We start from the raw sequence: 22,238 nt of genomic DNA, 5'->3' as shown, positions 1-22,238 counted from the left end.
CCCGGATGTTTGCCAGACTGCCCTTATGAGTAACTGAATGAATAGCCACAGTGCCTGTTTGCCAGATAATGCTGGTTTGCTGTCTTAGTGCTGTCCTGTCACTGAAATCATCATTAGAATAGGCTTATCTTGTGAGAGAAATCAATTTAGGTACTGCAGCACTGCACAGAGACAGAGAAGCAGCCTTGCTTGTTTGATATGTCAACCCCCCCCCCCCCCCCCCCAATCCCCCATATTCTGAGCATTTGCAGTTCAGGAAAGGACCAGAGGTTTTAATATTCATTTACCTCCTTAGATACCTATAGGATGAGGTTTTTAATGGAGAGGATGAAGGCAAGGACTCTGTGTGGCAGGGCTTTCCCCCCCCCCCCCCCCCCCCCCCCCCACAGTTCTATCATCCTCATCTTCCCTACCCCTCTCAATGTGTCCCAGTATCTCACCTCCAATTCCCTGACTAGTGTCTCACTCTTCCCTCTGCGACTGTTGCCACCCTATCTCCATCCTCCTGAGGGGTGGGTCATGGTTGGCCTTGAGCCTGTTCTAAAAGGTCCACTGTTGTGCTGATAGCAGCATTTAAATACTGCTGTCTTGCTATGTGGGTGCCATGCTACATATACCGGCCCACCCCCAATTTTGCTACCCTAAGTGGCTATCTGGCCCATCTGTTAGGGCTAGACCTGCTGAATGAAACTCTCATGGGACTGGCATCACAGGTGGGTAGAAACCTATCGTGATTGATTCATGGGATGTACATACATTGTGGAAAGTATATGAATTTATTTGCATTCTGCAGAGGGAAATAAGTATTTAATCCCTCTGGCAAACAAGACCTAATACTTGGTGGCAAAACCCTTGTTGGCAAGCACAGCGGTCAGACGTCTTCTGTAGTTGATGATGAGGTTTGCACACATGTCAGGAGGAATTTTGGTCCACTCCTCTTTGCAGATCATCTCTAAATCATTAAGAGTTCTGGGCTGTCGCTTGGCAACTCGCAGCTTCAGCTCCCTCCATAAGTTTTCAATGGGATTAAGGTCTGGTGACTGGCTAGGCCACTCCATGACCCTAATGTGCTTCTTCCTGAGCCACTCCTTTGTTGCCTTGGCTGTATGTTTTGGGTCATTGTCATGCTGGAAGACCCAGCCACGACCCATTTTTAAGGCCCTGGCGGAGGGAAGGAGGTTGTCACTCAGAATTGTACGGTACATGGCCCCATCCATTCTCCCATTGATGCGGTGAAGTAGTCCTGTGCCCTTAGCAGAGAAACACCCCCAAAACATAACATTTCCACCTCCATGCTTGACAGTGGGGACGGTGTTCTTTGGGTCATAGGCAGCATTTCTCTTCCTCCAAACACGGCGAGTTGAGTTCATGCCAAAGAGCTCAATTTTGTCTCATCTGACCACAGCACCTTCTCCCAATCACTCTCGGCATCATCCAGGTGTTCACTGGCAAACTTCAGACGGGCCGTCACATGTGCCTTCCGGAGCAGGGGGACCTTGCGGGCACTGCAGGATTGCAATCCGTTATGTCGTAATGTGTTACCAATGGTTTTCGTGGTGACAGTGGTCCCAGCTGCCTTGAGATCATTGACAAGTTCCCCCCTTGTAGTTGTAGGCTGATTTCTAACCTTCCTCATGATCAAGGATACCCCACGAGGTGAGATTTTGCGTGGAGCCCCAGATCTTTGTCGATTGACAGTCATTTTGTACTTCTTCCATTTTCTTACTATGGCACCAACAGTTGTCTCCTTCTCGCCCAGCGTCTTACTGATGGTTTTGTAGCCCATTCCAGCCTTGTGCAGGTGTATGATCTTGTCCCTGACATCCTTAGACAGCTCCTTGCTCTTGGCCATTTTGTAGAGGTTAGAGTCTGACTGATTCACTGAGTCTGTGGACAGGTGTCTTTCATACAGGTGACCATTGCCGACAGCTGTCTGTCATGCAGGTAACGAGTTGATTTGGAGCATCTACCTGGTCTGTAGGGGCCAGATCTCTTACTGGTTGGTGGGGGATCAAATACTTATTTCCCTCTGCAGAATGCAAATAAATTCATATACTTTCCACAATGTGATTTTCCGGATTTAATTTGTGATGTGCTATCTCTCACTGTTACCAATAACCTACCCTTCAATTATGGGCTGCTCATGTCTTTGTCAGTGGGCAAACTTACAAAATCAGCAAGGGATCAAATACTTATTTCCACCACTGTAGTTGTAAAAGCAGAAGGCTGCTGAAGAATGGTTAAATTCATTGATATGACGGGGCCATGGTAGCACAGGAGAATATACAAATATCCACTCTATTTTTTTTTCTCCAATCCTGCATCTGTAGGAAACGTGTTTGATAAATGTAGCCCAAGGTGCAGTGAAAAAAAATCAAAAGACTGCAAAAAGATGATCCTCCTTTTACTCTCTTCTGCCTTTCACTGTCTTTTCTCCCCTCTCCTTCTTGTCTTCCTCCCCCCCCCCCCCCCCCAAGCCCCTTCAGGAAGGCAACTGCTCCACTTCTTTTCAGATGCCAGAGTAGCAGTCCCTCCTTTCCAGACAGCCTGCAAGGAGGAAGAGAGGAGAGTGTTGAGCCTAGATGAGAGCAGAGAACAATCATGCTACTCCATAATCCAGCCTCTCTTCTCCTTTTGCTCCTGCCTCTTACCAGCCCACCCTCTCCCTAGCTCCACAGTTCCACCTTTACTGTCTTCAAATTATGCCCTGATAATGAGTGATCATGCTTTCCTGCCTCAGCTCTCCATGATTAGATAAGAGAGACCAGAATTCAATTATGTTTTTGTTTCGCTTTGTAGTAGACTCAGTTTAATGCTGTTTGCTATTTGGGTGTGTCCATTCACAAAGAATTTTCCTTTTATTTAAATTATGTTACAGTGGGGTGCAACACAGGGTCCTCATACATAGCAAAGTAGGGGTTTCAGAAGCTCTGCACCTCTTATGTACCTGGGTACTGTGGTGCTTGTGTACCAGAATATAACACACCTTGAACTACTACTGTGAGAAGGCATGAGCTAAATCCAAAATCCCTACTGACTCTGTTAGTAGCTGAAGACCTGCAGCTCTCTGCAGATACCTTTCTTTTGCTAAAAAGTTTTATCACTTTAATATGTTCTGGCTAGAACACTTGGGTTTTGGGTTTTGCTTTGGCTAACGCTAACAGGTGCAGATGATCAGAATCCCCCCCCCCCCCCCCCGCATCGCTCTAAAAGTAGCACCAGAACAGTGTGGGCCATTAATGCCCCTTCCATTGAGCAGGGACTGTCTCTCTGTGTCAGGTGTTCAGCGCTGAGTGCGTCTGGTAGCGCTATACAAATGCTAATAATAATATGATCAGAGCTAATAGCATGCAAATTTAGGCGCACTGTTAGCTCTGATCATAGGGGTACTTCTGCGGGAGGATTGTGCCTGGGCATGTCCCCAAGGCACAGTCCTCCTGCAGAAGTTGTTTGACAGGTCCGGGCAGTCCAAAAAAAAATAGCCTGGTTCTGTAAAACAGCAAAAGAGGTTTGACAGGTCCAGGATTTTCTCCCGCAGCGGAGGAAGGGAGTGCTAGTCCCTCCCTCCAACTTCGAGCTAGGCCGCCGGGGTGGGGAGGGGGGGAGAGTGTGTGCGGGTATAGAGGGCTAGCAGTCCCACTGGACTACCAAGTTTTTTTTAGTTTTGGGGGATGGGGGGGGGGGGCCTAGAGGTCCTGGGTGTTCTTGACTCCATCCTTGTATTTGATGTTTCTGGAGGTTGGTTGGACATGCTCTTCATTTTGTGTGTGGAATATAATAAGGAATACATCTTTGTTTAAAGCTAGTGGCGCATCATATTAACTTGTTTTATAGACACCAAATATACAGCAATGGTGACCAACTCACATCCAAGACTTGACACGGGCTATGTTTCGGCCACTAGGCCTGCATCAGGAGTCTGAATCGGATGTAAATTGCACCAGTTTACCACAGTACACTTTCTGTTTTCTTCCAACAAAAATTGTATAAAAAAACTACCTAGCCGCAATCGATAAGGAACATGAAAGACTTCTCCGCGCGCCACAACATGAGTAGTGAGTGCTCACCCTGCGTGTATGCGGAGAAATCTTTCATGTTCCCTGTTGACTGCGGCTCCATAGATTTTCTACATGCACTGTTGATTTGATATAATTTTTGTCGGAAGACCGCGACAAGTGTACTGTGGTAGTCGGTGCAATTTATATCCGGTTCAGACTCCTGATGCAGACCGGCTCATGTTGAGTCTTGGATATTAATAAAAAGAATCTTTGGATCTCTGTGGGGGCTTCTTCTGTGTTTTGTTTTAATTTGTTTTATAGCCACAGGTATGGGACTTGGATATATTGTTGGTGCCCTGGAACAGTTGATTTCCAATGAGGGTAGGAGGTAGGGGTTTAACTGAAACGATTTCTGTAGGGCTGTGGAGTTGGTACACTAAACCTTCGACTCTGACTCCTACTGATATTACGCTTTACATTTTTTTGTTCTGGATCTAAAGTACTGGTAAATATATCCAAGTATAAAATGATAAATTTACCATATATTAGTTTTTATTTTGAAGCTGGAGTCATTGACTCCACAGCCCTGAATTTCTGGAGGGAGGATGACCTGTGTGCTGCGTGTATGATTGATTTCTGTTCCCAGGTACTACTTCTGCTTTTGGGGCTGGCCGATGTATTCAGAGCTCCCAAGAATAAGAAGGGAAAAGTCCCATTCAGCGGCACCTAGGCAGAGACTGGATGCATATGCACTTGTTTCTGGAGGGTACTACACTTTCTGATGGGTTGTCTGGTCTGGACAAGCAGGGGCTTAAAATAGAGGAAAAAGTTCTAGGTAGCTGTGGAAAGTCATGGCACTATAGTCCCACTACAGAGACTATAGGTTAATTCTGATTTTTTTTTGTTTTTGTTACATTTGTACCCCGTGCTTTCCCACTCATGACAGGCTCAGTGCGGCTTACATATTGTATACAGGTACTTATTTGTACCTGGGGCAATGGAGGGTTAAGTGACTTGCTCAGAGTCACAAGGAGCTGCCTGTGCCTGAAGTGGGAATTGAACTCAGTTCCCCAGGACCAAAGTCCACCACCCTAACCAGTAGGCCAGATTTGAGCCAAAAGCCCAATGTGCTGTGCCTGGATGCGCAAAAGAGCCTTGTTTCTCTGGGGTGTGGGAGGCTCATGTTCTTGATTCAGTCAGGATATAAAGCACTGTTGGTGTATGCATGTTGAGGTGGGAGTGCTGATGCTCTGATTGGAAGAAGACCATTATTCGGAAGCCATGGTTACCAGCCAGCACCATGTTAGCTGAATACTCTAAATCGCTCCTGCTTTTAGCTCACTATATTCCTGGCATTCTGGTCCTGCTTTTAAATTTCAGCCGTGGGTCCTGTTTGCAAGCCGTAGGTAGTGTCTGCACCACCAACTGTGTGTCACTGCTGCAGCTGAACCAGTGCTAAGTGGTTGCCACCTACGTTTTTTTGTGAAATGCCTCTGCTCAGCAGTGGCTCTACATAGTCAGCTGGCAGTTCACACATGGACGTGGGTGGATGCCTGGAACTAATTTTAACAAGAGACAGAAATGAAGCCTCTTTGGAATATAAATGAGGTGTGCGTGAGCTCTATGGTGTAGTGGTCCTTGGTTATGAGCTCTGGAGCGCATGACACTGCTCTTGTAAAGAAGAAAATCCTTTCCAGCAGGAGAGGCTTTCCTCCACAGAACCAGCCTCAATGGCTCATGCCGCATTCAGTGAATGGGGAGGGAGTGCCTCAATATGTGGATGACCGGTCTGGGTCACTGATAACTATTCTCTGATGCAAGTTATACTAACACTTGCAAAGCCTCCTTGTTTACCTGTTGGATGGACATTTTGGTGTGAATCTTCAGCAGCAGTGATTATTAGAAGGAGAGAGGCTATCTGGGACCCACTGATGAAATGCCGTAGGGTGCTACTGCTTTAATAGAAAACAGATATGTCAGAAAGGCCCCCTTTGATAAGTCTGACTTTGAGGCTGTTTGGGCTTCCAGAGACCTGGCCTAAAGAGTGACACATTAGTATCTCCAGCCTAGTCTCTGCTACTTCCCAACAGGTTTTACTTATGGGTGATGAGGCACACTGCCAGATCATAGGCTATCCTTAGCCTAATTTGGAAATAGCAGGCACAAAATCCATTCGAAATGTCCCTTTCCCTTACTGATACAGAAGATTCCGCTTGTCTGCTACGCTAAAGCTTCAGATTCATGGTTGTTGTGTAGAGAAGGCATGTGGAAAAGTATTACAGAAGAGAAAAGAGCTTCATCTAAGGCAGGGATTCTCAACCCAGTCCTCAGATCACACCCAGTCAGTCAGGTTTTCAGGATACCCACAATAAATATGCATGAGATAGATTTGTATGCAGTGGAGGTAGTGCATGCAAATTTATCTGATGTGTATTCATTGTAGGTATCCTGCAAACCTGACTGGCTGGGTGTGTCCTGAAGATTAGGTTGAGAACCCCTAGTCTAAGGTGACTGGACAGATAGTGGCTGTCTTAATTTTATTCCACTATTACTCTGGATTTGCAGCTCCAGTGTCTCAAACCACAGCAGAAAATAAAAGCAAACTTGGGGCACATTTGTGAAATAGCCTTAAAACGAGCACTTAAAAAAAAATGTGCCTACCTCACAAACTTGCTCACACAAATTTTACACCTGCCCTGGGGAAGGTGTAAATGCAGTCAACCACTCTATGTATTTTATAAAACGTGACCATCCCTGGGAAAAGGTGACTAAAGTTGTAGATGTTGAGAATGTCCGATTGGGAGGGGGGGGGGGGGGGGGGTTATTTTTTTATTTTTTTTACATTTGTACCCTGCACTTTCCTACTCATGGCAGGCTCAATGTGGCAGGCAATGGAGGGTTAAGTGACTTGCCCAGAGTCACAAGGAGCTGCCTGTGCTGGGAATCGAACTCAGTTCCTCAGTTCCCCAGGACCAAAGTCCACCACCCTAACCACTAGGCCACTCCTCCACTCCATGGGTCTGTAAGCAAGTCTGCAAAAGTTTATTTAGGTTTATCATCGGCTATGTTCTAGGCTGTGCAGGTCATACAGAATGCAGCGGCACGTGTAATCACTGGAGTGCGTAGGTTGGCACATATTACTCCAGTGTTAAAACACCTTCATTGGCTGCCGGTTATGCTCAGAATCATGTTTAAGGTTCTGGTTCTGATCCATAAAAGGGTCTGTGTGAATGTGCCAATGTATTTCTGTGATGCTTTAAAAATGTATCAGCCTGCTCGGTCTTTGAAGTCTGAAAAATCTAAACAGTTGTGTTTGCTTTCAGCAACAGCATATCACTATACCAAAACCAGATTGAATGATTTTTCCGCTGCTGGCCCTGGTTTATAGGATAGTCTTCCAGACTACATGAGATTGTGTGATAATGTTTAGCAGTTTAAGCATTTGCTGAAGACTCATTTCTCTGTCATGCTTATTTAGAAGAATATTTTTGTAAGAGAACATGGGGCTCATTTTCAAAAGAGAAAAACATCTAAAAAGTCATAAAGCAGCATTTGGATATTTTTTGTCATAAAAGCATCCAAATTTGGTATTTTTGAAACCTATTTTTCAAGGTTTTTCTAAGCTGTTTGCAGAGCATCCAAATCTCAAGAAGGCGTGTGGGGAGCCTGTTAAGGGCGGGAATTGAGTGTTAATGAGACTTGGGACATTTTTCAGCCATATAATGGAACAAAACAAAACTGTCCAGGACTGAAACTAAAATGTTTTGAGCTAGACCTGTTTTTATAACAAGGAACAAAAAGGTGCCCTAAATGACCAGATGACCACTGGAGGGAATTGGGGATAATCTCCCCATACTCCCCCCCCCCCCCAAGGAAACTGATTAAAAACATTGGAGGAGTAGCCTAGTGGTTAGTGCAGTGGACTTTGATCCTGGGGAACTGGGTTCGATTCCCACTGCAGCTCCTTGTGACTCTTGGCAAGTCACTTAACCCTCCATTGCCCCTGGTACAAAATAAGTACCTGAATATATGTAAACCGCTTTGAATGTAGTTGCAAAAACCTCAGAAAGGCGGTATATCAAGTCCTATTTCCCTTTCCCTTACTTACCAGCCTCTATGCCAGCCTCAGATGTTATACTTAGGTCCATTAGAACAGTATTCAGGTCCCTGGAGTAGTGGTGGGTGCAGTGCAGTGCTCTGCAGACAGATGGACCCAGGCCCATACTGCCCTCTACCTGTTACACTTGTGGTGGGAACTGTGAGCCCTCCAAAACTCACCATAAACCCACTGTATCCACATATAGGTGCTCCCTTTACCCATAAGGACTATTGTGGTGGTGTACAGTTGGGGGTAGTGGGTTTTGGGAGGCTCAGCAGACAAGATAAGGGAGCAGCGGTGAGATGTGTACCTGGGAGCATTTATTTCAAGTCCACTGCAGTGCTTCCTAGGGTACCTCATTGCTCTCCTGGGATGTCTGGGGGACTGTTTCTATTAAAAATGCTGGTCCCTCCTACATCCCAATGGCTTGATTTTGTAGATTTTTCATTTGGACATTTTTTTTCCAAAAAATGTACAAAACACAAAACCTTGTTTGAAATGGCATTTCTGAAAAAAAAGTAGACATTTTTCTTTTTTCAAAAATGATGCTCTTTTCTATTCGGATTTTGGACCTTTTGTGAAAAACGTCCAAAGTGGGACTTAGACATCATATTGAAAATGTCCTTCCATATGTATTGAGCCTGCCGTGAGTGGCAAAGCGCAGGGTACAAATGTAACAAAAATTTAAAAAAATATAAAAAAATATGTGTCTGAGTGACTTAGCTCGGAGTATTGCGAAAAGATAGTTTTTGATGTTGGTAGTTTAATGTAGTTTAATGTCATTTTATTATGTCTGTTTGATTTGTTACCCACTTTGGTTGAAAGCAGGATATAAATGTGAAAAATATATAAATAAATGTTCAAACTTCTCCATTTTGCGCAAATAAAAGGATGAGGTTTGGACAGTTGTATTACAAAGGTTCCCTCTCTTTGTTATACTAAATTATTTTCTCTAACAGAATTCATTAAAACATCCTCTTTTTTTTTTTTGTTTCTCGAGACTTTAGTCACCTTTTTCTAGTGATGGTCACAAATATATGCAGGCTCCACCAAACTTTGTTCCTGGGACAACTATGATGTACAATCTTGTTAGGGTTCTTTTTCGTCTCTGTGTATTTAGCCATACAATTTTATAAAAATTATTTTCTGTGTGTAAAACATGCTCTATCTGCAGGAAATGCTTTGAAAAGTTTCCCCCTATAAGTCTGGGATGGGGGACCTGGTCCCATCCCTTCTGACCCAGGGTCTGTTGAAGGATCGGCTTGTAATGCAGCTTTTGGTGAAATCATTTTAAAGAAACACCTGTAGGGAGAAAAGGGTTTCATAAGTGTCATAGTTGGGGGGAGGGGATGGAGATGAAGACTGGTAATGATTCCATAGGGAGGATGGAAGGTTGTGTCTTCTGAATTTCTTGTGTTTAACAGATTTAGGGAAGTGGCTCTGTTTTTGTTCATATGATTTTTGTTCTTTCCTCTCACATTGCTATAAACAAAGACAGTCATTTCCTGACACTCAGTAACAATGCACTTCTGTTCCTTCCTACCCCTCCTCCCTATCTTTTTACAAAATGTTCAGGCTGGAAGCACAGTCCTTTCTCATTGTGTCCTGTGCAGCTCTGCCATGAAGAGACTGCACAGCAGGCTGTGTGTGTGTGATGCCTGTGCTTCTCTGTTCCTATATGTGAGACTCTACAGTGTTTTGTTTTGGTTTTTTTTTTTTTTTGGGGGGGGGGTTGATTGTGGCTTTGTGTGTCCCTGATGTGCAGTGATGACAGTGCCAGTGTTAGCATGTGGTGGTGGGAGTGGAACTGGCTCCTCCTGGCGTTTACAATTGTGCAATGAAGGGTAATTGCCCTCCCATCAGCTGTTGTTGTTGGAGGTAGGCACAGTACAGAGATCTGATCCAGATGTGTGTTCTAGTCATTACAAACTATCGATCACATGGAAGTCCCATTTTTCTTTCCGAATCATTTCGGTTGTACTTCTCCTCTTACCTTGCGTCCCATATATTTCCAAATAAGCATTTTCATATTTGTGTGCTCTTGTCTTCCATACAGCATCTTGGTGTGGTATATGTGGTTTAAGATGGATGGGAGGGTTGTGGATCTGAGCTCTGGCTGTATTGTCATGAAGCTGAGTTTCTGCACCAGATCCTGTTCAGCCTCGTACCCTGCTTGGGCCCTCCCCCCCCCCCCTTTCCCCTAGTCACACTAGGGTCCATACTCATCCTGGGAACAACCAGTTAAAGATAACTGAATTTGTTTTCTGGATATTCCAGACTTAACCAGTCAAGTCTGCAGCTTTGAAAATAGCTGATTAAAGTTAGAACAGCTTTCTTTTTCTCCCCAACAATTAACTGTAATTGGATAGTGCTACTTGATGCGCTGCCTATCGGTTAAAATGTAACCCCCACCCCCAGCATACCTCGTGACTTCTCTCCTATTTAACAAGTGATCTTTTTTCCAGGAAAAATAATAATAATTGGTATGGGGCTCTGAAATTTCAAAAATAGATTATCCGGTTAACTCTCAAAGTTAACTGAGCAAATATTTTGATATTGACTCCACATTGTCTCAGATGCAGGATTAGTGCCTACCAGAGGCGCCTCACTTTTAAAGACAGGGATTCCTTGCAAACAGCAGGCATGTACCTAGCAGATGCTGCTGCTGTTTGCAGCTGTGAGCAGCTCCAGTTTGGGGTTCTCCCCGTCTGCACGATGTGTTTGTAGAGTTTCATAACTTAAGGTATCTCATTTTGAGAAACAGCCTTTCTCTACTTTGGGATCCCGCCTACCGTACAGTTTAGTGGTTATCAAGATTTATATCATCTTTGTTAATTTTGGCTAATTTTCTCTCACATCTGATTGCAGTGAGTAGGAATGATTTATTTTGTTGTTTATAACTAGTCCAGACAATGCACTCTGGAAAGAATCAAATAAGAACCTTTGAAATGAGATAGCAAGGCCATGACTGAAGATTTAAGGAGACAAAAGAAAAACAAAACTTTAATTGACATTTAGGTCTGATAATAGTTTAAAGAGGATGCTGGTGATGCAAGCCACTGCCAATTGGCCTTTTTCTTGTATAGGGTGAAGTGTCATTCTATTTCTGTCTAAGAACCTGAGAAAAACACTGCCCGCAATGCAGGGGCGTAGCTACGTGGGGGCATGGGCCCCCGCAGATTAAGCCCTGGCCCCCTCTACATTTGACCGACCCTGTCCCGCCACCGCATCAGGTACCTTGTTTGCTGGCGGGGGTCCCCAACCCCCACCAGCCAAAGAGTCTTCTTCAGCGCCGGTCGACTCTGGCGCCTTTGTTGTGTGATAATCTGTTTCTGATGCCTTATGTCCTGCACGGGGCTACATACAGGATGTGCACGGTACAGGACGTCAGGAGTTCGAAACAGATCATCACACAGCGAAGGCGCCAGAGTCGGCCGGCGCTGAAGAAGACTCTTCAGCTGGGGGGGGGGGTTGGGGACCCCCGCCAGCAAACAAGATACCTGGCGGCGACTGGGGAGGGTTTTTGCGGTGGCAGCGGTGAGGGGGCAGCGGGGGAGGCGGCTAAACAGTGCCCCTCCACCTCAGGCTCTGTCCCCCCTCCCACCAAGGTCTGGCTACGCCCCTGCTTCCATGACAGTGTAACCCCTGGCTCACCCCTCAGTCAGGGACCGGGGATCATAAAACAGATGGGGACTTCAAGCTGGGCGCAGGCCGGGGCCAGGTTAAAATCGGTAGGGTGAAGAATAAACTTATTTTTCTGGGCACTTTCAAGTCCATTCTTATCCAAAAACTGACCAGCAGTCATTGGAGTAAACTTCAAACTGGTTTTACTTAACAATAACTAGAAACAATTCCATACCACAAATTAATATGTACAGTCAGGGCATCTGATAGTTTCAGATCAGTTTCAGACACAGTCTCCTTTAATTCCCAAAACAATGCGAACAATCATAGTACATCAGCAACATGGTTACTCTTTTAGTTCTGTCCCATCCTAACACTCATTCAATATCCTGCCAGAAGTGAGGCTCCCACTTCTACCTGGGGTGTCCTTCCCCCTCCGCAGGGGAAGGGAACTGTCTGCAGGCATCTTCTTCCCTGTGGCAGGGGTTTCATTTGCTGGATGTGGCAAAGTCTGCCAGTTTAGTGTCTAGAACTTCCCAATTGTGCAGTGGGCCTGGGGGAGGGGGATCAATAACCTTAATTTCACAGACATAATCCCTTTTATCACTTGCTGCCCCTCCCAGATCCACCCACAAGGCTGGCCATCCCAGCCCTCGTTGTCTTAGTAACCTCTCTGAAAATCCTCTCTCCTGCTATCCTAGGGGGTGGGGTGGGGTGTCACAATAGGAAACACCAAAATTCAGGTGGGATGGATTGTAAGTAGGTTCAGTTAAGGAAGAACTCTAATGCCTTGGGAATGATGGTGCATGAAAGGAACAGGATTTCAGCAGAGAGGAGCTCTGCTTTTAATAACAGTGAAAGGTGGACGTGCTGGATCTGAAAGGTGGGATCAAGATGTGTTTAAATATCAGGAGTTCATTTAGATTTGTTTTGGATAGCTGTTCACAGTGGAGAGGCAGCTAGGAGGCTTCCCTCCTCCACCTCTGGGCCTTGGAGCTGTAATATGGTACTGTAACAATTTCTCCTTCTGTTCCAGTGAAATATTTTTTTTTTTGGGGGGGGGGGGGTGGCTCATCCTCGGACTTTTCCAGTGCTGTAATTGGGCATTTTAGTGCTGGGGGGAAAACCAGCTCATCTTTCTACCTCCACCCCTGTTCCCTCTTCACTCTGATGTCCAGTCCTCTTTCCCCTCCATCTCAGTTGTTACGAGAAGTTGAGAATACTACTGTTTTTCATTACTGTCATGTTTTCCTTTGTTATTTTTCCAGTCCTCAAGGAGCTTTGCACTTTGAGTCACTGGCCCTCTTCTCCTCACCCCCCCCCCCCCAGTTATGGCCCGGCCCCCCTGGGCCACACTTGCCATGCACTTATTAAACCCTCTGAACCATCTGAGGCAACATACAGAGGCATAATCGAACGCGAATGCCTATCTCCATGGGTGTCTATGTCCGAAAATGGGTACATGAAGAGGAGGGACAGACCGTATTTTCGAAAAAAAATGGACTTCTTTTTTTTGTTTTGAAAATACGGTTTGTATGGACCAAATGCCATGGATTTGTTCGTTTCTGAGCTGGGCGTTTTTTGGGGGTTTTTTTTTTTTTAGCGATAATGGAAACTAAAACCGGCCAGCTCAAAAATGTCCTAATCCGAGCCATTTGGTCGTGGGAGGGGCCAGGATTCGTAGTACACTGGCCCCCCTGATATGCCAGGACACCAACTGGGCACCCTAGAGGTCAGTACGGTGGACTTCCGAAACAGCTCCCACATGCATAGCTCCCTTACCACGGGTGCTGAGCCCCCAACCCCCTCCCCCAAAACCCACTACCCACAAATGTACAACACTACCATAGCTCTTAGGGGTGAAGGGGGCACCTACATGTGGGTACAGTGGGTTTTGGAGGCCTCTCATTTACCAGCACAAGTGTTACAGGTAGGGGGGATGGGCCTGGGTCCGCCTGCCTGAAGTGCACTGCGATACCCACTAAAAGTGCTCCAGGGACCTGCATACACGCAGGCCTCTAGGACTTGTTGCTGCTGTAGAACCTTGGCACACCAGTTGACACCTGAAGACTAATGTCTCCAAAAACGTCCTTTATTGGAATAAGCACGTTTACTCACAGTTAACTGCAGATCAGAGGTTGTGCCCCACTGGCAAAGAGTCTTCCTGGTACTGAGATGAGCAGTAGGTCCAAGCTGGCAGAATGCTGTACAATGCCCTCTTTCAGTCACATTCAAGGTAACAACTAAGTTCAGTAACGTGGGTAACACATGAAAGGGAGCTAAAACTGGCTTACAAAAATGGCCACTACCTCATGGACTACCGGAAACAAAACAGGGTACACTCTGACCCAGTAAGCAGAGGAAAAAGCACCATGGGAGTAGAGCCTACCAACTACCAACATCGTGAGCATTTAACACAAGCTAGTGGAATCACGGAGCCCAATACCCTACACCCACCACGATGCATTGCTGATGTGACTCTGCAGTGCGCATAACAGAAAAGGTGTCATACTCACCCGAGAGCCACATCAGAACCAGGGAAAGGCTGTCAGAGGATATAACACATTCTGCTGTCATGGAGGTGGGTACGGCATTTGAGGCTGGCATACAGGCTGGGAAAAAAGTTTGTAAAGTGGGTTTTTTTTGGTGGGAGGGGGTTAGTCATCTGGTCAGTTGGGGCACTTCTGTGGGACTTGGACCTGAAAAAAAAGGGTACAAATAAAGCGGACCAAATGCTCGTCAAAAACGCCCTTCTTGTTTCGATTATCAGCTAAAGACGCCCATCTCTCCTCGGCCGATAACCACGCCCCAGTCCCGCCTTCACCACACCTCTGACATGCCCCTGTCCACTTTGTTCGTTCCTGTGACGGAGAGCAGTTGAAGACGACCAAAATCGGCTTTCGATTATATCGATTTGTTCGCCTACGGGAGAAAGACGCCCATCTCCCGATTTGGGTCGAAATATGGGCGTCTTTCTCTTTCGAAAATAAGCTGGATAGTCACCCTCCCAGTGGGTGACCCAGGCCTGTATACGCACAAAGCAGTGAAAAGTGATGAAACATTTGGGAAGAGACAATTAAGAGGGTAATTTTCAAAATCCCTTCTGCAGATAAAACAGTGCTTTACCCATAGAAGTAAATTTGTCCTGTCTGACATGCAAGATAATCTTATGCTTGTACTGACTGTGTGCATATAACTTTACCCAAACTGAGCAGAATCATTGCTGTCTACAGAATTGAAAATTCAAGCACAGATACATTAACCCTGAAAATTTCTGTGTTCCTGAAGAGTCGGTGTAAATGTGGGATCATAATTTCCTTGTGGAGATTTTCTAAGCGGAAGTATGTGCACGCTTTCCTTATGAAAATGTTATCACTTGTGCAGGAAGAATTCTGTTACCTAAGCACCCATATTTTATGCACACATTGCACAGGTAAACGTTTGAAATAGCAGCACTTAATGCACAAGTGCTAGCAGGAAACCTAAGCGCCATTCGCTAGCCCTGGTCCCCGGAAGAGGTCATCCTGTCCCTCTTCAGGGGCTTTTAACCCCTTCGTGTAGCTCCTCCTGCGGCCAGTGGGGAGCCTCTGGCGACGGGGTGCAACCCCTTCCCTAGGCTCGCTCGCTCCCCGCTGGCCTGGATGTGCGCGTCCGTCAGGGCACGGCTCCATGTTAATTTTGGCTCCATGCACCCGAGGGTCACTGCGCCTTGTTCTTCTGCAAATACCCATGTAACTTATACACAAGCTGACATGCAGAACCCACACTGCCGGAACAGCGCAGAAAACTAGCTCACTAATGCGCAAAGGAAATGGTATTCAAGTTATATGTGCTCCGTAGAAACGAAAACAAGGAGGGGAATATGCTTGGTGCAATTACGCAAGAGTTTTGTGCATGTTATTTTCCTCAGCTTTTTGTGCACATGCCCCATTCAAACCCAAAAGCAAAGTGCACATTATCGCCTGTTTTCTGCACCTTTAAATATAAGCTTTTCAATTTTTTATTTTTATTTGAAAGGCTTTTATATTTAAGCACAGAAAACTGGCGCCAATGTGTGCTTTCACTTTCGGGTTTGCTCTGACTCACACACATTTATTTCTTAGTACTGGTGCTTACGGGCTTTCTTCCACTTCCCCCCCAAAAATCAAAACCTGCAGATTTGAAAGAAAGAAAGAATCATGAGAAATCCTATCATTAAACATCCTAATGCCTGCTGCAAGCTGGCATTAGGTTTTCAGCGCAAAGGGTGGCTTTGTTTTGTGTGCTGTTCTCCAAGCATTGGGAGGGAATAGGAAATGACCTCATTAACTGACTACATTTTAATGCTATTTGCGCTGATCTTTTGCGTGCACTTGGTCTGCCGTGCTAAAGCCCTCTGAGCGTTCTGCGCTCACTAATGCTGGCAGTAGTCCAGCACTAATCACCTTTAAAGCCGGCGTTACATTTTGAACATCAGCCCAACAGTGTACTTATAAGGGGTTCTACACAAGGGAGGGGCACAGGCAGGACTTAGCAGGGCTCCCACTGAATACTGTAAGTTACAGATGGCCCTGCCACATTTAGGCACCCACGCATATCTATGCCAGCTCTAGGGCTGGTGTAATTATTGCAGATGCCTGAATGTTAGGCATGCTGATAGTGGGTTAATATTCTGTAATGGAACCTTCGCACCTAAGTTCGTTATGGAATACTCAACAAAATTGTCTCCTTTATGCCTGTATGCAGATATAACATTGCCTCTTAAAAGGCTTAAGAAGTGCCACCTTGCATGTGGTAATGTGGACTCAGCAGGGTTGAAACAGGGAACACAGGGTGTCGTGCCAAAATCGAGCATAAGAACCATGACACAGTCCACTGAGTAGGTGCAGGAAGTATGTGGGCAGCCTGAAAATGTTCACATATGGAGTAATTAAGAAGCCCAGTTCTGTAACAGGATGTACCATCCCTGAAGCCATGATTGATAACAAATTACCATTGCCCATCAGGGTTAAGGAGCAGTAATCCATGGCATTCCCACAGAGAGTGCTCTGCAGGCTAATTAAAATATTGCTCAGCTCCAGCAGTGCCAAGGAAGTGCATTGATTTCAAAGCCAAGCCTGGGATTCTGATACTAGTGTCCTTGGTTGCTCACTGAGCCTCCAGGAGGCTGTTTCCAGATTTCCTTGTTGCATATGAAGCTCTGAGCTGAAGTAGGACAGTTGCGCATAATTAATTGAAATGGCACAGAAGTAGAAACACAAACATACAAAGACACACACAAATGTTCAGAGACCCAACATTTCCCCAGAAGTGCTGCAGACATCTAAGTACAAACTCCTTGACGAACACTGACCTGGATCTATCTTTCACAGATCAGTGCCTGTGTTTTTTGCAGCAAGCTGTAAAAGCTCTCATTCAGTAATTGTTTCTGCATGACTGCTTTTGGATTTAATTGCTTTTCCAAACCTGTACTGGGGTGAAAAGCGGGGAGAGGGGGGGGGGGGGGAAGGTATGATGAAGTACAAGAGGGAGAAGCAGATTTGAACCCTGAATTCCTTGGTGTTCAGTACAGCAGGTAGTTCCCCTGCCCTAGAGAGCTTATAATTTGAGTTTGTATCTGAGGTAGTGGAGAAGAATGACTTACCCAAGGTCACATGAAATAAATTTGAACCCTGGTTTACCTGCTTCTCGCTGCACTGCTGTAACTACTTGTCTCCCTGACTCATGCTGTCTCATATTTTACTTTGGACACAGGGCTGGATTTAAACTTTTGGCGTTTTTAGGCAAGATCCTTGAGTTTGAGTGGGGGAGGGGGTACAGTGCCAGGAGAGCCAGAAGAGAAGCTGAAGAAGACCATAGTGCTACAGTGGTCCCCCTTCGAGGGCAAACTCCTCATCTTTGGCCTGCATCTTTGGCAGCCTAGCCGTTTGCTTTTGTTGCCGATGCCTAAATTTGGGCTTGCTTGGACAACACTTTGTTCCTCCTACACACCGGTAAGGGGTGGGGAAGGGGTGAAAGTGATCCAAACATAGCTTCCTAGCACAGTGAGTACCCTTACATTGCCCCTCCACCCCCTTGGGGAGGGGTAAGGAAGGGGAAATGGTGAACATTGAAGGAGGGGATCCACCCTTGGCTAGCTCTGCCACTCAGAATCCTTGCTTCTCTATTTCAGAAAAAGACACCACCTTATCCTATAGGTATCCAGGGAGGTAAATGAGTACTAAAACCTCTGGTTCTTTCTGGAGCTGCAAATACTCAGAATCTGGGATGACATTGGGGGGGGAGGGGGGTTGGTAACGTCTGACATGTCAAACAAGCAAGAAGTGTGACGGGTGTGTGTTTTAAGTCCTGTGTTCAGCTAGGAAACGAAATCTTTCCTGAAAGGAGATGGCGCTCAGTGCAGCACAAAGTGGAATGCATCTCATTCTCCCTAAGAGGTCAGGGCTGCCCCCTTTTTTAATTGCCCTGTTACTATTCAAATTTCTGTTTGCTAAGGATTTCTCTCTAGAGGCATAGGGAGGTGGTAGACATTTTTACTAAATAAAGGGCCTGTGTTAGCGATTTTTGTTATCCTCTCTTTCTGTGTAATAACAAGCATAAAGGTCAGTCCCATCATGGAGCTACAGCCAGGGAATAATCGATACAAAGCAATACTTGAGCATTTAAGATTCTGAGCTGCCATGGAGGCAGCTTTGCTCAACTAAACACAGACAGGTCTTTTTATAACCAAAAGAGAGTTGCTATGAAGTTATGTTAGCGCATCTCAGGAACCCTCTAATTAGTAGGTCACGCTGTCCTAGTGGGCAATACCTTAAAGGATTCCTTGTGGTGTGGCTGTATCTTTTGCCTGTAACAGCAGATTTTCCCTCTAATTAAAATACAATCCTGTAATTTACTTGTATCCATGGCTCTAGATTATAGGTTGATTATTTTTGTCCCTCTTTTTACACTGGGTAGAGTTTCACAGTGTGCCGTTAGCTCAGGGTCCAGCTGGCAGGAATCTTTGATTGAGTAGTCTGTGGCTCTCGGATTCAGAGAGGGGAATCGTAAACCTTTTCTTAAAGGTCTATGTGAGCAGATCATAGCAGCTTTGGAGACCTCAGGGTGAATAGCAAGAGCTGCTGGAGGATTAGATTGAAAGAATTTTTTTTTTCTAAACTACTGAAAACTCCATTTTCTGTTCCAGTAGAACTCAGTAAGGCTCAGATGTAGTAAAGCGTTGTCCCTGTTTTGTGTCTGTGGAGAAAAATGCTTAATACAGGACAGGTAGATCTAAAAATGATGTACTGTACCACCCGATATTTAGGGGCATTGCCCACTGGAATCTTGCTGCTTTGGGGATTCTTCCAGATACCTGTGACCTAGATTGGTCACTGTTAGAAACAGGATGCTGGGCAGTATGAACCTTTGGTCTGGTCCAGAATGGCAATTCTTATGTAATACACTGTCAGGGTCAGTATTCTAATTTTGTCGTCAGTGTTTGATATAAATGCAGGCTGCGACACTTGAAGTTATACCCAAATATTCACTGCTGGGTAATACCATTGAAAATACAGGAATGGCCCTGGGACCACACTGAATCTCTTCAGACTGACCTGGTGCTGTTGAGGTAGTGCCAGGTGGAGCTAGGAGTTACCTGAAGATTGGCAATATTCGTTGCCAGTATCTAGAGGGTTCACCACTTAATAGCAGTGAATATCCAGGTAACAGCAATAATCATAGCTCTTCCTGTTATATCCAGAAATTCAGCACCAGTATCCAGATAATCAGCCAGTGTTTTATTCAGGTATAACCAGAGTCGTAGCTAGGAGGGGCACAAGGGGAGCAGCTGTTCCCCCAAACAGATTTTCAATGAAACGGTGCCTATGCGGCTCAGCTCTTCAGCCTTGCACCGGTGCCTATTTAAAGGTCTGTTTCCCTGACGTCAAAACCCTTCTGGGTATAACTTCAAATGCTGCAGCCAGTATTTAAATGAAACGTAGACTAAGGAATTAGAGTTTTGACCCATTACTCTATTACATAAGATTATAAGAATTGCCATTCTGAATTGGACCAGAGGTACAACTTGTTTCTAACAGAGTTCATTCTAGGTCACAGGTACCTGACAGAATTCCCAAAGCAGCAAGATTCCATGCTACCAACCTCCAAGGATAAACAGTGGCTTTCCCCATGCCTACATTAATAGTTTATGGACTTTTCCTCCAGGAATTTGTCCAAACCTTTTTTAATGCCAGGAAAGCTTGTATATCAAGTAGAATAATGTGATTGGGTACCTTATCCTCAGTATAATTCAAGATTCAAGTTTATTTCCTTTTGATGTGCTGCCTATATTGTGGCATTAGTAAGACCTTACTTAAGACTAACCACCATGCTGTTTCTAAAGCATCATTAATATGCAGGTTATTGGGGAAGTTCCACTGTAATAGAGCTATAGAATCTATTGTAAAAAGTTATTGCTTTTCTAAGCCAGTCCTAAGTTAAACAGAGGAGTGACATCATGCCGGGATAGTGGGTCACTTTACTTTCTGAACCAGCTCTAACACGATCCCATACTGATATATTGGGTCAGAACTGACTCAAGAGTGAAGAGTGGTCCTAATGCTGATAGTATAGTTTTAGAGGAAAGAACAGCACCGCCACTTTACTCAGTACCTGCTGTGACTTTCCTGGTCTCTTAACTAATCTGACAAGGGCGGACTCCTGGGTCACCTTGCAGCAATGGTAACTTAAGAAATGGTTTTTCAACATATAAGGTGCAAATGTCTTAATCTTATTTTTGCAAATCTTATTTCAGAGTTAAATGAAAATGAGGAACCATTTGTAGCAGAAGTCTCTCAGAAAGGTTTGCTGGAGGCATATCCATCTCTGCAACAGGATGGTATCGCTAACTCAAGTGATCATTGTGAATTGGAAGATAGTCTTGAGGTTAGGAAAAATCTATCAGTGACAGCATCTGCCCTGGATACTGGCCCACCTAGAGATCTTGCTGCAACCAGTCGAGGACCTGTTGGGGCCTCTGTAGAAGAATCGGTATTGACGTCAAATGTACCGGCATGTGCCAGAGAAGGAGCTATGGCCGAGGAAACAGTGTTAGCTTCATCAGAAGGTTTATCAAATGCTGAATCTAAAGAATCTTTGGCTTTGGAACCTGTGCCCATCAAGGGCAAAGCTAAGAAATTGAGGCCTCCATTCCCAAAAAAGGTGTTGGATAATACAGAAGGTGAACCTGCTGCAGAGGTCATCTCTCTTACAAAAGGCTCCTATAACTTTGACCCTGAGGCATTTAATGAGGACATCAACCCATTCAAGATGGGTGGCTCTAAGCTACAGAACTCCCCCACGGCTGTAAAGACCTTTTCTTCTCCAAATTTGGAAATTAGTGACTCGGGGACAGAACTGCCTAGAGAAGCCAAAGGAGCCGCAGTAAAGATGGAGTTTGGTTTCACAGACAGCACAGAAAATACAGAGGTGAAGAAATCCATGCCAAAGAAGCTTGCACGACAACCAGTCAGTAAGTTGGCTTCTAAGAGACAAAAGGATAGGACCAGTAAGACAACAAGCAGTGAGCATGTGGAAAAGGCCCCACTGGCAGCCTCTACCGCCACAGACTTAGATGATGTACCACTTCCAAAAGCTTCGTATAACTCTGACCCGAGTCAGTGGGACAATCCAAACTTTAACCCCTTTGGTGGTAGTTCCATGTTGCAGAACTCATCCACTGTCCCAAAAAGCTCTTATTCATTTGATCCAGATAAATTTGATGACTTAATAGATCCCTTTAAACCTGCCAAATCATTGTCCAACACAGCAGCCGAGTCCTGCCTCACAAACAGTGACATTCCAGAGCTGAGAAAGTTGGAGGTACCCCATGATGATGATAAAGTCAAAGCTTCGCCCAAGAAGACACAATCACGGCTAATAACGTGAGTGAATAAAGGGCAGTATTTTTACAATGCTTTTCTTGGTGTGCATTGTGTGGCAACCAATCTGAGTTCTTGTTTAATCTGTTTGTTGGAATTCCAGCATCAATATACAGTCTACAACATTTATGAACACATAATCAGGCTTATTTTTGAAAGAGAAGGGCGCCCATCTTTCGACACAAATCGCAAGATGGGCGTCCTTTTCACAGGGTTGCCCAAATCGGCATAATTGAAAGCCGATTTTGGGCGTCCTCAACTGCTTTCCGTTGCGGGGACGACCAAAGTTCCTGGGGGCGTGTTAGAAGCATAGCGAGGGCGGGACTGGGGCTTGCTTAACACATGGGCATCCTCGGCTGATAATGGAAAAAAGAAGGGCGTCCCTGACGAACACTTGGACGACTTTACTTGATCCTTTTTTTTTTTTTTTACGACCAAGCCACAAAAATGTGCCCTAAATGACCAGATGTCCACCGGAGGGAATCGGGGATGACCTCCCCTTACTCCCCCACTGATCACTAACCCCCTCCCATCCTAAAAAAAAAATAAATAAATAAAATATTTTTTCAGCCTCTATGCCAGCCTCAAATATCATACCCAGCTCCATGACAGCAGTAT

At 45.2% G+C, this 22,238-nt stretch overlaps 1 protein-coding gene across 1 annotated transcript in view; it reads left to right on the top strand.

The window, feature by feature from the left end:
* The window catches only part of TACC1 (transforming acidic coiled-coil containing protein 1), a 97,517-nt gene that overhangs the window by 8,017 nt on the left and 67,262 nt on the right, over positions 1-22,238 (top strand). The window contains 1 exon segment of the mRNA XM_030201913.1: positions 20,495-21,623. Within this exon segment, the coding sequence (XP_030057773.1) occupies positions 20,495-21,623 (1,129 nt within the window).

Source organism: Microcaecilia unicolor, chromosome 4, assembly GCF_901765095.1.
Source record: "Microcaecilia unicolor chromosome 4, aMicUni1.1, whole genome shotgun sequence".
Taxonomy (NCBI): domain Eukaryota; kingdom Metazoa; phylum Chordata; class Amphibia; order Gymnophiona; family Siphonopidae; genus Microcaecilia; species Microcaecilia unicolor.
This window is presented reverse-complemented; position numbering and strand designations above follow the sequence as displayed.